The 17,103-nt window shown below is 48.6% G+C and overlaps 1 protein-coding gene across 1 annotated transcript in view; it reads right to left on the reverse strand.

Annotated features, from left to right (window-relative positions):
- The window catches only part of RANBP10 (RAN binding protein 10), a 65,948-nt gene that overhangs the window by 3,736 nt on the left and 45,109 nt on the right, over positions 1-17,103 (reverse strand). Inside the window, exons 4-7 of the mRNA XM_014827688.2 lie at positions 11,171-11,338; positions 6,105-6,127; positions 3,982-4,166; positions 1,426-1,538 (exon numbers count right to left, since the gene is read on the reverse strand). Of these exons, the coding sequence (XP_014683174.2) occupies positions 1,426-1,538; positions 3,982-4,166; positions 6,105-6,127; positions 11,171-11,338 (489 nt within the window). The remainder of the gene's footprint in view (positions 1-1,425; positions 1,539-3,981; positions 4,167-6,104; positions 6,128-11,170; positions 11,339-17,103) is intronic.

Raw genomic sequence — 17,103 nt, forward strand, 5'->3', positions numbered from 1 at the left:
TCCAAGCCACATGCCTGCACACTGCCAGGTCTGGGCATAGACCAGCTGATGGTCAGGTATGCTGGCTCAGAGTGGCACGCCCAGTTGAGATGCTCACAGAAGAAGAGGCTGAAGAAAGAACATGGCTGCCCAGCTCCACAATAGACCCTGGTTTCTGCCAAATGTCAGGGAATCCTCAAAGAATAAGAGGGGAAAATAGAGGGGGGACTCTCAGCCCAGAGGCAGGAGGGTGAGTTTGGAGGTCTGCTCCTATGGAGTACAGGTCACCAGGGAACTGGGCAAGGGAAGGGCCTAGATGTGGCAGCATGATCTGGGGATGGGCACCCAGGCAACTTGGTGGCCCTCTTCAGACAGACTTCTCTCCTTTCAGGCCTCACAGCGGGGTGGCAATGGGAACATATTGGTTTCTGGGCCAGGACCAATGTCTTGGCAGTCTTCGGGGGCTGGCAACATGCTCCCTGTTGAGAGAGGAGGTCATCCTCCTCACACTGGCATCTCTGACGTTGACACCTCTCAGGCCATCAGTATCTTGCTCTCGCCCCAGGGCCTGGTGCATCTTGCTGGGAGTGACTTCAGGGTCTGAGGCTCTCTCATTCGTAGATCCCAAGTCTGGGATCCCTTTCCTTCTGTCTGGCTGGGCGTAGCTTCTCTGGGAGACACAGATACATGCACATACACAGAGACGACAGGCTCAGAGAGACACAAGCAGGCACACAGAAATACACGTCCACATACACTCATTCTCTCTCGCACTCCTTTCCTCTTCCTTTCTCCTTGCTGGGCTCTGTTTCCTCTTTCCTAATACCCTCCTTCCATAAAAGAGTCCCAAAAACACAATATGCAGGCCATTATGGACACCAAGAAAGCTTCCTTTGGCTCCTGCCTTTGGTTGTCAGCCAAGGGAAGGACCAGAGGTAGGGAGCAGAGAGAGGTGCTACTGCAGCAGCCACTGAGCATCAACCTTCACACTGTCTGATTACTTCAGTCCTCTCTCTGGTCAGGAGCAGGCAAAGGCTGAGTAGATGGTGGGAAAGGCAGGGCACTGGTCTGATAAGATGTAAACACACTCTTTCTGGAAGATTATGAACAGGATGCTGAGTAGAATCCAGGATTCAGGGGGAAGGAAACAAGCATGGAGGAGTGGGATCCAGCCATGCCAGGCCCCAGCCTATCCTGGGCCATCAGAGTGTGCATTAGGGAGGCTGCACTAAGACATTCCCATGCTGCTGGACTGTCCATCTGTGCAGCATGGTCTTGAAGGAGGGAGAGAAACAAGGCCTGGGACTCGGCTAGGGCTGTGGGCTGGTCTCCTGGTGGTAAGGACTAGAGCTGAATGGACTCCTGACCCAGGGCTACCAAGAGCCAGAGAGCAGAAATGGGGACAAGTGAGGAAAGGAGGACTGGGGAGAGGAGAATCAACCTTACTTTGTCTGTTCTTTATGGATGCTTGTTCTTCCTGAATCGGGGTTTCGGTCATTCGGGCAAAAGCGGTGGCCGTGGCACAATACCCATGATGCACCAGGTAAGAAGAGACCATGCTAGAAGAAAGGAAATGCTCATGGTGACACTCACGAACTGCATTTCTCAATGACCACTTGATGGGACAGAGTGCCTGCCCATTAGGTCTTCCCTAAACACATCTTGGAGATGCAACCTCCACAGAATGAGAATAAAGAGAGTGAAACAAAATGAAAACTTCCCCCAGTGCTCATGCAGCTAGGCTGGGAAGGGGCTGGTCACTACATCTGTCTTCACAGTTGGAGGAGTAGCTACAGTTTCTCTGGGATATGCTGCCCACAAGCGGGCAAGTATGGTAACAAAAGTACACACAGGCACATAACATCTCCTTACAGAAGCAGCTGCCTCCTATGAACTGCAGGAAGCCCAGAGATGACTAAGAGTTTCTCTGAGGGCTTGCTGGAACAGCAACCAGCCAAGCAGTCTGGCAGCTGCCCAGACTATATGCATGTATGTAGGCATGTATGCCACATGCATACCTTTTACAGACACAGGAGCTCCTCTGCAGGCTGCCCTACATGCCCAGCGGAAGCATTCCAACTCACCAAGTGAACCTGGCCCTCAGGAGTGTGGCTCTAAAAAGTGATGGGGAGCTAACCCACAACCTACATTACTCTACGATATGCCACAAATCAGGGGCCTAAGAAGCCAAGACATCAGGCAACAACACGGCCAATAGGAACACAATCTTTGGGAAATGGCCCTGAGAAGCCTGATGCCCAGCAGTCATTTAATCCCACCCAAAGCTGGCTGAGCAGTGGCATGAGTGTGTGTGTGTGTGCAGAGATGTAGAGCAGAAGGATGAGTTCTCACATCTGATGTGTACAGAAGTGAATATCTTTGTGTGTGCAAGTGTCTGATATGTCATTATCATAAATGACAAGCACAAATGTCTCAAGGGCTGTCATGTGGAAGGGACAGAAGTTCAGCTGTGTGTTCCCCATGTTTTAAGGGGTAAATGAGATGATACACGTAAAGTGCCAGCACAAAGTAAGAAGTCAATAAATACAATCTCTTATTATGAAATTATATATTTATAATATTATATTCTGAATAATTACATTATTATTATGAACACAACGGCAAACATTGTTCTACAAGACATGGTTCAGATGAGACCATATGAACATCAGATGCCACTACAACGTACAGTCCCTTTGACACAGTAATTCCACTTCTTGAAAGGATACCAAGAAAATAATCTTAAATATGAAAAACTCTTTACATACAAAGGGTTACCTATATAAGCAAGAGAGGAAATAACCTGAACCTCCCACCAAGAGAAGCCAGCCAAGGGGCCTGTGGCAAATTTGTCTCTGAGATAATATAGCTATTAACAATGTCATAAAATGAAGTTATGTGAAATCACAGGATGCAAATTATATGCAGGTCTTGGCAAATACTACATATGCACACACACAGGCACACAGATGTGCACATGCAAACACATGTAGCCATGGGTTGAGCCCAGGTGCTGTAAGCTGAGAATATCAGTCCCTCCCCACACAGCCAGGGCAGCTCCACCTTTCCCCCTGCCCATCCCAATAAGCCTGCTGCGGGGACTGCCACTGTGCCGGCCCTCTGAGGAAGACCTTCTCCTTAGCTCTGGGGGCTGGGAACAGGATGTAGCAGTGCTGGTCTTCCTGAGAAGGGAGTGCCCATCTAGCCCTGCCTCGGCCCTCCCTGTGGCCTGCCTCAGTATCAGTTCCTCAAGAAACAAAGGCTGCACAAAGAGCCCAGTATGCACTCCAATCCCACCCATGGGACCCTAGTACCCTGGCAATGACCAGAGGTAGCGGAAGCCCAGCCCTTCTTTGCCCACCCTTGGGAGCCAAGCTAGCAAACTAACCCACCTCCTGGCAGAGTGGGTACTCATCATTGCCTCACTCAGGCCTGCAGCTGGCAAGTGGAGGAAAGACCCACACCTGGCCTCCCTTAGGATTCTCAGCAAGAGTGGCTTCCAGGACAGTCTGGGAATTGATCAGCCAGGAGCCAGTTGGCTGGCCCAAAGGAGGACTCTCTTCCTGCCACCACTGCCATTGATGCATGGGACTTAGCTGGATGCTGACCCTGGGACCTGGTGACCTCAGGCCAGAGATGGATACTCCCTAAGGTGAAAAAAAGTCCACAGAGGAAGAGACCATAGGGTGTCTTAGGACATCCTCCGCAAAATGACCGGGGGAAGGAAAATAGCCCTACTAGTGATATTACACACAGACCCTTCCAATCCAGTTGAGGGGGCAAAGGTGTAATTAGCAGCAGCTCTGGAGAACTGAGTGGGAACTGTCATCCGATAAGAGGGAAGCAGGAAAGCAGCAGGTGGAGCCAAACTGGAAGTGCTTCCCAGAAGGAAGTCTACCCACTGGAGTTCATAAGAGCAGCTTATAGCAGTACAGGGGCCTACAGGAGAGGAGGTCCCTGGGATGGGGCAGAGCTGGGTAAGGGCGGGAGCAGGGCACTCACTTCTGCAGCACCGCCTGCCACTCGCCAAGCCGGGCACTGATGGGGAAGCAGTGGACAGTGCCCTGGACCTTGGCACGCCACTCCCGCATGTAGTCCTCAATGTCAAACAGGAAGGGCTGCTGCCCAAAGTTGGCGTCCACAATCTCCCCGGGTGTCTGCAGGCCTACGGTGGGGTAGAGGTTGGCCTGAGGAGGAGAATGAAACGTCAGTCAGGCCCTGAAGGCAATGGGGCAGCAGGGCCTTGCCTTGCCTCACCTCCGGTGTAGACAGAAAAGGCGCTGGCTCCTGCAGGCCATTGCTTCAGCTTTAGGAGAGTTGCAGCAAGGCTGGAGGAGGCAGGGCTAAGCCACATTCTACCCACCTTCCTACCAGAGACACTATTCCCCAAAGCTTACGGGGAGAAAGCAAAAGAAAAGCAAGCCATGTTCAACATGGAGTCTCCTGCCCTGCATCAGAGGCTATGGTGTCCCCAAAGCCCAAGGTCCCCCTTTGGGACTTGGCCAGGCACTGAGAGGCAGGCTGGGCTCCACAACCTTGCAGGTGTGCCCATGAACATCTGCTGCAGGGGTGGATAATGCTCCCTCTCAGAAAGATGCAGAACCAAGGATCCTTTTGCTACAAAAAAGGGTATATGAGGGGGCAGGAAGGGATGTGGGGAGGAGGAGGAGAGCTTAACAAAACGGCTTAGATGGTTTGGACCCCCTGATACTGGCAAAGGGTAAAGAGAGGCCACTGCCCTTCCTATCAGAGGCTCACTTAGAGGAGGATGTTCTGGCCTGTGAGGTTTGGACATGTCCCTCTCTGGGTATGGGGCTCCCTGCTTTCCATATATCCCCTGCCAAGACCAACTTTTACCAGGTCACTCCCTCACTCAGTGCCTCTGTGGCTCCCCACTACTACTGCTCAGTGTCTCGCCAGCCTCCTCCCAACTGTAACTAGGCCCCTAGTCCTCTCTTCCACCTTCCATCCTCAGGCTATGTGTCATTCCAAGTGTCACATGCCTTTACTGTACACTGAGTTCAGCACACCATGAGCTCTGAACCCATAAGACCTTTCACTTCCTTCCTTTCCCCTCCCATCCTCCATGCCCCAGGGAAAGCCCACCTCCTCCAGCAAGCCCTCCCTGACCATTACTGCCATTAGTCACACTCCCTACCTTGGGGCATCCACACACATTCTAGCACTTGGCAACATACTGCCCACATTCATTGTCTGGTTGTTTCACGTCACATCTCCACAACCAGACTCTTTCCCAGCCAGGGTCAGAATTCTCCTGTGTCTGTTCTCTTTGCCTAAGACCATAGCCCCTCTCTGGGGTCTCCACGTAGGAAGGAAGGATTCTGATCCATAGACAAGAGGCTCTAACGGGACCCTGGCTGCTGCAGTCTGGGCTTCAGAGGCTCCTCATATCACAAGGGCATTTCCTAGGGCATTGTAAGGGTACCCAGAATCCCAAAGCAGTCACCAGAGTCAGCAAACCTTCCCTCCTTCCAGAACACACAGCTGGGCCAGGCTCCTAGCATTCTGGGTGGAGGCCCCGTATGTGATGAGGTCTATGATGACTCATAATAAAGAAGGACTGGGAGGCAAGAGGTGGGGATGAGCTCTGAACTAAGCCAGCAGGAAACCTCACCCTTTTCCAAGAAGAGAAAACCCCAGAAAGCTCACCTCTCTGGCTCAGGGGTACTCTGCATGGTAGCAGGCTGAGGCCCCTTGGGTACTGGCTTTCCTCAGGGATCTCTGATGGGTACGCACAGGGACCAGACACCCTAACAGACAGGAACAATTCTCTGCATCCCAGTCCACTGGCTATAAAGCCACGTGGAGCTGGCTCAGACCAGCTGAGCCACAAAGCCACAATCATCTCTACTTGCACCATCCCCTAGCCCCACAGCTGCCTTTGGAAATGCTACAAATCACTGTCACCTGCTAAGAGTCTGGAGGAAGACCAGGCCTTGCTACTGGTGAGGACAACCGGCAGGTACCCTCAAGCTAACAGCACAGCACACATCTCTAGTTGGGGAACGGGCCAGACTCCACACCCTGTACTTGCAGGTGCCACAAGACCCCATCCCAAGCAGCCCCAAGGGCCCAGAGTAGGGGGACCCAATACTAGTACTTACCGGGAGGTCTGTGAAGGCTATACCTGTGGAGGGAAAGGAACAGTCATCAGGCCACTCGATCTCTTATACTTCTGCAGGCCCACAATAGGGAGTCTGTCACAATAGACAGACCATCACAATAGCTGGGTAGGGGCTGGTCACCACATCTCCCCTATAGTGGAGGCCAAGCACATGCTAGGGCCTAGTAGGTTTAGATCCTGGCCTTCTCTTTGGTGGGTGGCTCAGCCGAAAGTGAAGTCAGATATTTGAGTATTTGTCCACAGCTCTGCCACCCTCTCAGGGGAAGCCTGCTGGGAAGGACAAAACTCAAATGACCTACCCTGTGGCCTCTTCAGGACTGATCCTTCTCTTGATCCAATATGTATTTATGGAGACCTACTGTATACGCCAGGCCCTTTTCCATCCATTACCTTGTTTGATCCTCATACCAACTGTGGGAGCAGGCTTTCTTATCTCCATTTTACAGATGAAAAAAGTAAGCCTCAGAGGTTAAATGAGTTGCCAACAGTCATAAAACTAGCACAGGTGGTGGGGCTGGACTCATTCTTGTCTAATGTTCTGACATCATTTCTAAGCTGACAGTGAAGAAGAGATAAGGAGGGTGGCAGCTGTCCATCTCCAGCCCATCTCCATCCAGAGTCCCCAGAGATTCCAAGTTGACAGGTTAACACTGGCCTGTGTGCCCTCTAAACCCTCCTGCCAAGAGAAGGGGCTGCATTTCCAGGGACCTCAGTCTTGAGTCAGAAGTGAGAGTGGGCCACCAAACATATGAGCAGCCTAAGCAAGAGAGGCTCCTCAGAATATCCACCAGGGCATTCATGTTCTGCAGATTGAGAAACGACTCTGGGCGAAAGGAGACTCTTTCAAGGACTCATAGCCTTCCTATTTTTTAGATAAATTCTTATATCTTCTAGAAGCTCCTGAGCTTTTGGCCTGAGAGGTTTTCAAACCACTCCTCAGAGGTCCCACTCTGCTCCCCAAACTCCTACCCTGAAAAGAAACTGAAACCCAGCAAGTCAGAACAGGTGAGAGTCTGACAATTGGTCTCCCAGTAAACCTGGGGCCAGAATCCTGACAGCCCCAGCCAGCGTGTACTGTGTGCTTCATCTGTGCTGAGCACAGGGCCCACTGTCTTACAAGGAACCATTTAATCCTCAGAACCTTGGAAGCTGTACACTGTCTCTGACACTAGTTTATAGATGAAAAAAACAAGGTGCAGAGAGACTGTTTACATTCTTTGCCGGGCTATTTTGCTCCTCCATAAGGGAAGTACCTAAACCTCATGATCTGCCTGCCTGAGGCCTCTTCTGAGACCCACATACAGAGTCAGCAGTCACAGAGCTGGCAGGATGGAATCTGGAAGCCCCTGTGCAGCCATGAGGAGACCTCAACATTTACCCTCCAGGTCTACACAGGAGCTGCCTTCACGGATCTTGCCTCACCAGGCTGCTGCTGCTGCATTCCCTGGCTCCTTGAGGAGGCCCACAGAACCCTGGAGGAAGGGTGAGTCCAGGTTCTATTAGTTATCTGTAGTGGGACCTTTGGGAAGTTACCTAACCTTTCTGAACCCACCTGAAAAAATGGGGTAACACTAACCCTGACACCTCAAGAAAGAAAGATGAGACTGAGATACTCTGTGAAAGCTGCTTCACAAACTGAGGTCTAGGTACAAGCCAGCTGCAGTTGTGCCACAGAGTGAGGCAATTACCACAATTCTGGGTAGGGTATAACCTACCCGGCTTGCCTGGCTGTACCTCACAATGGCACTCAGGAAGGACAAGGCCTTGAGGTGCTTCCAGGAGGATGAGGAAAGAGGCTACTCCACCCTCTATTGCACTGGACAGGGCAACACTGCTCCCCCCAACCGTGTAGATCTCTGGGAGCCTCTGCAAGGCCACTGTGACAGGAATATCTGGGTTGGCCAATTAGAAGAAGGTCCAGGCAAAGATCCAGGATGCAAACAGGACAGCCAAACCTGTTGATAAGAAGCTTCCTGAGCTAAACACACATAGGTCAGGGCTCAGAGAGGCTGAAGGTATAAAGAGCCTGTGAGAGAGCACAGAGCTATATAAAAATGATTCTGCAAGTGCATGGACCACTTGTGGATGAGACGTCAGTCTCCTGTCTCCATTCACTCACTCATTCATCCTTCCATCGAGTATCTGCTGAGACCTCCCAGGAGTCAGGCCTGTCATAGGCACTAGAGAAACAGCTGCAAGCCTAGCCCTCAAAGTGCTACCGACTCCAGCAAGAGAGACATGCAACTAATACTTGCATAGACAACTGACCAATGACACATAGGGCGAGTGCTATAACAGAGGAACAATGGAGCAAAGGAAAGGAACTAGGAGACCAGAGGCAGGAAACATCATTCCTCTTTTCTAAAGGGGAAGGGTAGGATTCTAAGGTTAAAGAGCAGTGATTAGCTTATTGATCCCGGGTGAGATTCTGAAGCACATTATTGATAAGCTGGCATGTGAAAAGGAAACAGGGTCATCAGAAGATTCACCAGATAGTCTACACTCCACGTTCATTGCTTTTCCACTAAATTTTGTGATCTAGAAAATGCAGGGGACAGACCATATCCATTTTTCAGTAATATCCTTATGGACAAGATAGAAAAACATGAGTTTCAAACTAACATAACCAAGTGATTCTTAAATGGCTGGTGTCTACCTAGATAAGCTCAACTGTAGGCTGAAGGGTTCAAATCTCAGCCTTGTTCTCTTCCAATACTTTTAATCACTATCTTGATAAAAACACATATAAACATGTTTGACAAATTTTAGGTTAATACAATGCTGAAAAGGAGACCAAATATTTGAGATAGAACAAGCAAGAAGATCAAGCAAGAAGGCCGGGAAGAGGCAATATAAATGAAGTTTAATTATAAGATGTGTGAAGTCTTGCATGGGGTCTATAAAAAGCATGCACTATGGAGATGAATTTTTAAAAACAGTGTAAGGGTTTGGGTTGACGTTGGGGTGGCTGTGAGCTTCCTCCATGGGACCTGGGGACCTCACTGACAAAGAGCTCATGGGCCCCAGCACACATTTAGGGTCCTAAGGAGGAAGGTGTAGGTGCAGAGGGGGAAACAGGGTATGCCCCAAACCTTGCGTCACATGGCATGTGCTGTGCTCTGAGTAAAGTGTAGGCCAGATGGAGGGATGTGAGGATGGAAGGTATCCAGAGCAGAGGGGCAGGATTGGGCCTGACTGAAGAGGAACAGGTGAAGGGGGCTTGGGTAAAGAGTGAGAACCCACAACAGTGGCCCCTGGGACTCTAACAGCATGAAGACCAAGACCCTGGATAGCTGGAGTCAGACAGCAGAGCAGGGAGTAAGGAACCATCTTGAGACCTTGGCCCCACCCTCTAGCTGCAAAGCTCCTCACGAGCTGGATACCAGGAACTGTAGCTACACGACATGGAATTCAGAGGAGGATTTCTCTGGATGTGCATCTGGGTCAGCTCAGTGGTGTCTGTGCTATGCTCTCAGCTGCCTATTCTGGGCCATGGCACCTGACTGTCCTGTTGAGGAATGCTGGCTCCTGGTCACTCAGCCCCAGCTACCAATAAACCCAATTTCCACTCAAGTTTCCTGATTTTGCCTGGGCTCATCTCCCGGAGAAGCCACAGAGGGGCACTAGGGATTGGCAGCCACTTTTTACCGCCCCTCAAGCCAGGGAAAGCAGGCCTCCTAGGAGTTGGGTTCCTAGTAAAATGCCCAACTCCCTTTCCTGGCAAGGCCTGTGGCCGGTGTGGCTGGTAGGGTTCTGCTAGATCAGAGCCCTCTACCAAGCCAGGAAGGCAGGCCCAGCAGTTAGGTGCCACCTCAGGGCCACTTTGGCCAAGGATACCTCTCACTCGAGGGCCAAATAGTAGTGAGCCCTAGTAGAGTATAGCATCAGAATAGCCAAAGTTCCTCTCTAGCTCAAGGTTTTTTTTTTTTAAAGATTGGCACCTGAGCTAACATCTGTTGCCAATCTTTTTGTTTTTCTTCTTCTTCTCCTCCCCAAAGCTCCTCAGTACATAGTTGGATATTTTAGTTGTGAGTACCTCCAGTTGTGCTACGTGGGGACGCCTCCTCAGTATGACCTGATGAGCGGTACCATATCCGCGCCTCCGACCTGAACCAGGAAAACCCCAGGCCGCCAAAACGGAGTGTGCTAACTTAACCACTCGGCCACGGGGCCGGCCCTTCTACCTCAAGTTCTAATCCTAAATTTCTTCACGTGTACTGAATTACTCCTCCAAGGGATTCTCCAGGGCTCCGATCATCATTCACTGATTGCTGCTTCTCCTGGGTTCCTGATCCTGGTTGACAGCACCACTAATCCCACCACTTTCCCATCTTCCCTTCTTGCTCATGCACCTGATCTGCCACTAATCCCTGCTGGGCCACCTCTGAGCCTCTGTCAAGCCTGTCCCCTACTTCCTGCCTGCCTACCCATCACTAGTGCCTTGCCTCCGGCCACCTACCTCTTCCCTTGGCCCTTAATCCAGCCCATCTTTCGCAGTTGCACCAAAGGGACCTTTTTAAATGTACCTCTGTCAAGGATGCTGTTCATTAACCATGAAAAGGCCATAAGACACCTGGCCCCATCTGACTCCAGCATGTCTGTTTATCTCCTGTACTAGAGCATCCCTCACTGCAGCTCCATAGCAACCAGCACTCTGAGTGTCAGAGGGACAGCCAAAGTCTGGGCCTAGGCTGCAGGCATGAAAACCACTACCAAATACATACTTGGGCCCCTCAAACTTCTCACCAATCCCAAACCCTGTTCCAACAAGTGCCACACAGGCCAGGGTCATGACCAAGACACTGCTGCTCTCTCAACAACTAACCTGGACTTGATAAATGCTGCTGAATGGATGGATTAACAAAGAGGGTGCCCTTGCTACCCTCCCTTCACCTTGTAGGGCTCCAATGCCTGGAAATTACTGCAGTTCCCCAGAGCTCAGCAGAGGCTCTGTAACACTGTTTGGCTTCAAGGCTTTCCTTTGGCCCTCTTATCAACCAACGTGGCTCCAGAGGGCAGCCCCTCTAAGGTCACCTATGCACTCACCTAGGCTGTGGCCATTCTTGGTGTAGAAGCAGGTGCCGTTGATGAGGTTGACGCAGCAGCCAATTACATCTCCTGTAGTGAAAGTGGGACCATAGGGCTGGCCAGTCCCTGAAGAGCAGAAGGAATGCCCATCATCACCGTGGTAACCATAGGAATGTTTGTCCCAACCTGTGAGGGAAGAGATCAGCAATAGCTGAGTAGAGGTACTTGAGAGAGAAGCCAGACAGTCACACGAGCCCAGCCAGGCCTGAGCCCCTCTCCACAGCCTGCCACCGCCTCAGTCAGCACTCCTGGCCTCTCACAGAGCCAGCTATGGACAGGTCCTGGCCATGCCAAAAAAGCAGTGAATCCAGCAAGTCACCATCTCTGAGGAGGTGAGGCAGCTCCATTAAAGAAGGAGCCTTAGCTGTGCCTAACAGGAACCAAAACTATGCTTGACCTGGAAGGGGCTTACCAGAAGGCCATATAACAAGGAGGTGGTCAGGGAAAGCCTTGTGAAGGAGAGGGGATGTGAACTGAGCTCTGAGGTGTATCATGGTGGGTTTTTATAAACTTTTTTTAATTGAAGTATAATTTACATTAATAAGATTCTCCCTTTTTAACCACAGTTCAATAAGTTTTAAAAAATGTTAACAAATGTTACCACCACCACAATCAAGATACACATTTCCATCATTCCAAAAAGGTTGCCTCATGCCTCTGTGCAGTCAGTCTCACTCCACCAACCCGCAGTCCCTGGCAACACTGATCCGATCTGTGCCTATGATTTTGCCTTTTCCAGAATGTCACATAAATGGAGTCACAGAATATGGAGCATCTTGTTTCTGGCTTCTTTCACTTAGCATAACACATTTGAGATACATCCATATGGTTAGGTGTACCAGTATTTCATTTCTTTTTCTTTTTTTATCGTTTTTAAAATTATTTTTATTTCTTCTTCTTCTCCCCAAAGCCCCTCAGTACATAGCTGTATATTCTAGTTGTGGTCCTTCTGGTTGTGGCATGTGGGACGCCACCTCAGCATGGCCTGACAAGTGGTGCCATGTCCAGACCCAGGATCCGAACTGGTGAAACCCTGGGCCACCAAAGCGGAGCGTGCGAACTTAACCACTTGGCCACGGGGCTGGCCCCATTTCATTTCTTTTTATTGAATAGTACTCCATTATATGGATATACCACAGTTTATCTATTCACCAGCTGGTGACATTTAAGTTGTTTCCAGGGGCTGGCCCCGTGGCCGAGTGGTTAAGTTCGCGCGCTCCGCTGCAGGCGGCCCAGTGTTTCATTGGTTTGAATCCTGGGCGCGGACATGGCACTGCTCATCAAACCACGCTGAGGCAGCGGCCCACACGCCACAACTAGAAGGACCCACAATGAAGAATATACAACTGTGTACCGGGGGGCTTTGGGGAGAAAAAGGAAAAAATAAAATCTTTAAAAAAAAAAAGTTGTTTCCAATTTTTGACTATTATGAATAAAACCAATAAATTTTGTGTACAGGTCTTTGCATGGACATATGTTTTCATTTCTATTCTACAAATACTTAGAAGTGGTATTGCTAGGTCAGAAGATAAGTATATGTTTAACTTGATAACAAACTGTCGAACTGTTTTCCAAAGTGGTCGTATTGTGTTGAATTCCCACCAGCAATGTACGAGTTCCACATTCTCAGTGGCACTTGGTAACAGTTGTTTTTGTTTTTTTCTTCTTCTTTTAGCCATTTTAGTAGGCATGTAGTGGTTTTAATATCACTGTGTCTTTAGTTTGAATTTCCCCAATGACCAAGGATGTTGAGCATCTTTTCATATACTTATTTACCATTGGTTTATTATAAAAAGTATTGAATTGTTTATTTAAATCTTTAATCCATTTTGTATTGGGTTGTAAATCTTTTCTTGTTTTTTTAGTGAGGAAGATTGGCCCTGAAATAACATCCGTTGGCAATCTTCCTCTTTTTTTTTCTCTCTCCAAAGCCCCAGTACATAGTTGTTATCCTAATTGTAAGTCATTCTAGTTCTTCCGTGTGGGATGCTGCCACAGCATGGCTTGATGAGTGGTGTGTAAGTCTGCACACAGAATCCAAACCAGGGAACCCTGGGCTGCTGAAGCAAAGCGCATGAACTTAACCACTCAGCCACGGGGCCAGGCCCTAGCTTGTAAATCTTATTGAGCTGTAAGGGTTTTAGATATATTTTGGATACAAATTATTTTATGTGTTTTCCATGTATTTTCTCCTAGTCTGTGGCTTGTCTTTTCATTTTCTTAATAGTTTCTTTCAAAGGCCTGCTGGGATTTTAATTGGGATTATGTTAAATCTATAGATTAATTTGGAGAGAACAGATAGCTTAACAACATTGATTATTCCAATCCATGAAAATGGCACATCTCTCCATTTATTTAGGTCTTCTTTACTTGCTCTCAACAATGTTTTGACAAATTTACCTCTAAGTATGTCATTTTTTATTTTTTATAAACGTTATTTTTAAACTTAAATTTCCAATTGCTTCTTGCAATTATATAAAAATATAATTAATTTGGTGGGTAGGGGAATGAACTCAAGGTTTCTTTTGGGAGTGATAAAAATATTCTAAAATTAGATTATGATGATGGTTGCACAACTCTGTTATGCTAAAAACCATTGAATTGTACACTTTAAATGGATGGATTTTATAGTATGTAAATTTGATCTCAATAAAGCTATTAAACACACAACCACATACATTTGATTTTTATATATTCACCTGGTATCCTGCAACTGTGTTAAACTCACCAATTAGTTCTGGTAGCTTTTGTGAAGATTCTTCAGGATTTTTTAATATACCATCTGAGGATAAAGACAGTTGTATTTCTTCCTTTCCACTCTGCATGCCTTTTATTTCTTTTTCCTGCCTTACTGCATTAACTAGGACCTCCAATACAATGCTGAATAGAAATGGTGAGAGCAGAAGTGATATCTCTGAAGGGTACAGGTTTTATACAGGGAAAAGTGTAAAGAAGGGCATTCCAAGAGGGAGAAATACAGGTAAAGGCATTAATGCATGTGGGAGAGGAGGGTGTGAGCTGCAGAGGGGCCTGCCTCCCTGCTTGCTAAGGAACACAGTGGAGCCCAAAAGCCCATGGCAAGCAAGCCAATGGGCTGGCAGGCAGGTCCCCAAGGCAGCCCCCCCCAGTTAGTTTTCTCAGCTTCTGCTGCCTCCTTGGGGTCTAAGCAGTAGGCTCATGAGAACACACTTAAATACACCCCTCCACTCCCAAGCGGCATGGTAAAAGCAGCTCTTCTCTGGGAGAAAAAGGTCAGTTGAGGCAGGGTGCATGAGGATCTGAGTAGCTCAGAAAGGAAGGCAGGGCTCAAACACTCACGGTATATGTGTGTATGTGTGGGCAGAGCGAAGGCGGGGGTGTGGGAAGGCTGGAAACAAAGGTGTGGGGATGAGAACAGATAGATGACAGGACCAGGGGTTGGCAAGGAAGACAGAGGGCATGACTAGAGAGGTGGAGCTGCCCAGACTCTGGAGCCAAAACTATGCCCTGTGTTTGGACCTATGACCTCAAGGGCAAGTTGCCCCTCGTGGTCACAGCACCTATCCCAAGCCTTGTGTAGCCTGAGGTTTCAGGTCTTTTCAGCCAGGAACGCTCTGGATAAGCAAAGATTTCCCAGAGACCATAGTGGGGAACAGGCCAAAGCTGAATGGCTCTTGCTAATGGGTACAGGGCCCAGAGCCCTGCTGCTCCCCTCCCTGCATCTTTTCACCGCATCAGAAGGAAACTAGCGTGAGAACTGTTCAGGACTGGCTTCAGAAGGGCCAAGGCCTGGACCTGGAGCCAGGCTCTATTCTTACCTTCCCAATTCCCCAGAGACATTGGGAGTGCCTGGATCAAGGGACAAGGCGCTGCTCCGGGCATCAACCCAACTTCTAAGCTCCCCAAGCCCAGGAGTGGTAGGGGCCTTTCTATTGCTGGTGGGTACACAAATCATTTGACCTCAGGGAAATGGGTCTTCTGGGGCACAGTGATGCCCACTTGTGCACTGAGAGGCAGGCTGATGAGGCTATCACAGGCAAAACCTCTCCTCCGGCATCAATGCAGGAGGCCTTATGGCTCCTGGCAGCTCCCTTGGTCTATAGAAGCCCACAGATGAAGGGCGGCCAGCTGGACAGCAGTGAAGAGCAAAACGACAATCATCCCTCCAGGGCTAGCTCAGATTGTGCTTGGTGGCCCCAGACATGCCCACCACGAGCTTCCCGTGAATTCCAATGGGATTCTCAGCATGGAATCCCCCATGATGGGCTGTTCTGCTATAGTGCCCTGCAGCTGCTAGAAACTCAAACTTCTGCTCCAGGGGTCTGGAATGGCAGGGACAAAGATAGGGCTCTCCTCAATGCTGCTTGACCAGCACAACCTTACCTAAAGCTGAGTCCACTAATCACCACCTCTTAAGGCCATGTGGCTGTGGGGGAACACTGTCCAGTAAAGCTACTGACCCTTCCAGCTCTCCCCAAAGAATCCTTCAAGGAGGGCTGCTTGCTGTTCTGATGGGTCTTCTCAGAACTATGCCCATAGCTGCTGATACCCACTGGGTCCTTCCCTTTTGCCAGCACATCACGATCAGTTCCAATGCTTGGCCCTTGAAGTTTTCCATAACATTCTTTGGTCCTCTCCTAGTACACTGCCCACATCCCTGGTCCATCCCTGATTCCTGCTGAGCCTCTCCAATCACCAGTCACTGTTCCTGGAACTGTCCCTGTTCCCCTACCCCCACCCCAAGACCACAAGCTCCTTGGAGCAGGGCCACACAATCTCATCACCAGTTCCCCCAATGCCCAGCACATCAAGAGTCTGAAAGGTGGTACAGGTGTGTGCAAACACATGTATGTGTGTTCATGTGCAGTGACTAGTCCTAGCCACCAGCCCACCTCTTTTTCATACAAGTAAGATCCAGTGTGACACATCTTTTACACAGATTTTACTGTCTAGAAGATACAAGGCATGAGCTGGAAGGCTTTGTTCTTTTTTGCTTTCTCAGATTGAAGCAGTAGATACTCTAGAAAACCTAATAATACTGTGGCCATCTGATTTATCAAAGCTAGTAAAATCACCTGGAAGAAGCACTACCTACTTAGTGACTCAAGGATATCTGGGAGATATTTTTGTTTCAATGTATGGGAGCTCAATAACCATCACCAAAACAATACATGTTTACATTGTCAAAGCCCTAAAATAAAAATTTAAGTATTTTGAATACTTTTCTTCAAAAATAAACTATATAATTATTTTGACAAAACCACTACAGAGTTTTTAGATTTTTAACTCTAGCTATAAGTATGGATTTTAAGCTTATAAAGAAAAACTGAAAAATTCCATTTTTTTAAAAAACCATAAAATAGAGTCAATTCAGGATTCACCATCACTTCAGTGTGGCTAGAAAATAGGTAAGTTTTCCTGGTGTTTTTTTTCAATTTCCAAATGATTGATTGATTATATAGATTTTTCCCAAAGGAAGAAAATTCACAGTCCCTGTGGTACACTGAATAAGGCCTCACAAAGATGTACATGTCCTAATTCCCTGTGAATACGCTACTTTACATGGTAAAAAAGATTTTGCAGAAGTAATTAGATTAAGGCTCTTGAAATGGGAAGATTATCCTAGATTATCTGGGGGGCCCAACGGAATGACAAAGGTCCTTATAAGAGGGAGACAGGAGGATCAAGTCAGAAAAGGTGATGTGATGCTGGACACAGAAAGAGATTGGAAGATGCTACACTGCTGGCCTTGAAGATGGAGGATGAGGCCATGAGTCAAGGAATGTAGATGGACTCTAGAAGCTAGAAAAGGCAAGGGAACAGATTCTCCTCTAGAGGCTCCAGAAAGAACACCGTCCTGCTGGCACCCTGATTTTGGGACTTCCGTCCTCCATAACTGTGAAATGATTACT

The sequence above is a fragment of the Equus asinus genome, chromosome 28 (genome assembly GCF_041296235.1).
Source record: "Equus asinus isolate D_3611 breed Donkey chromosome 28, EquAss-T2T_v2, whole genome shotgun sequence".
Classification (NCBI taxonomy): domain Eukaryota; kingdom Metazoa; phylum Chordata; class Mammalia; order Perissodactyla; family Equidae; genus Equus; species Equus asinus.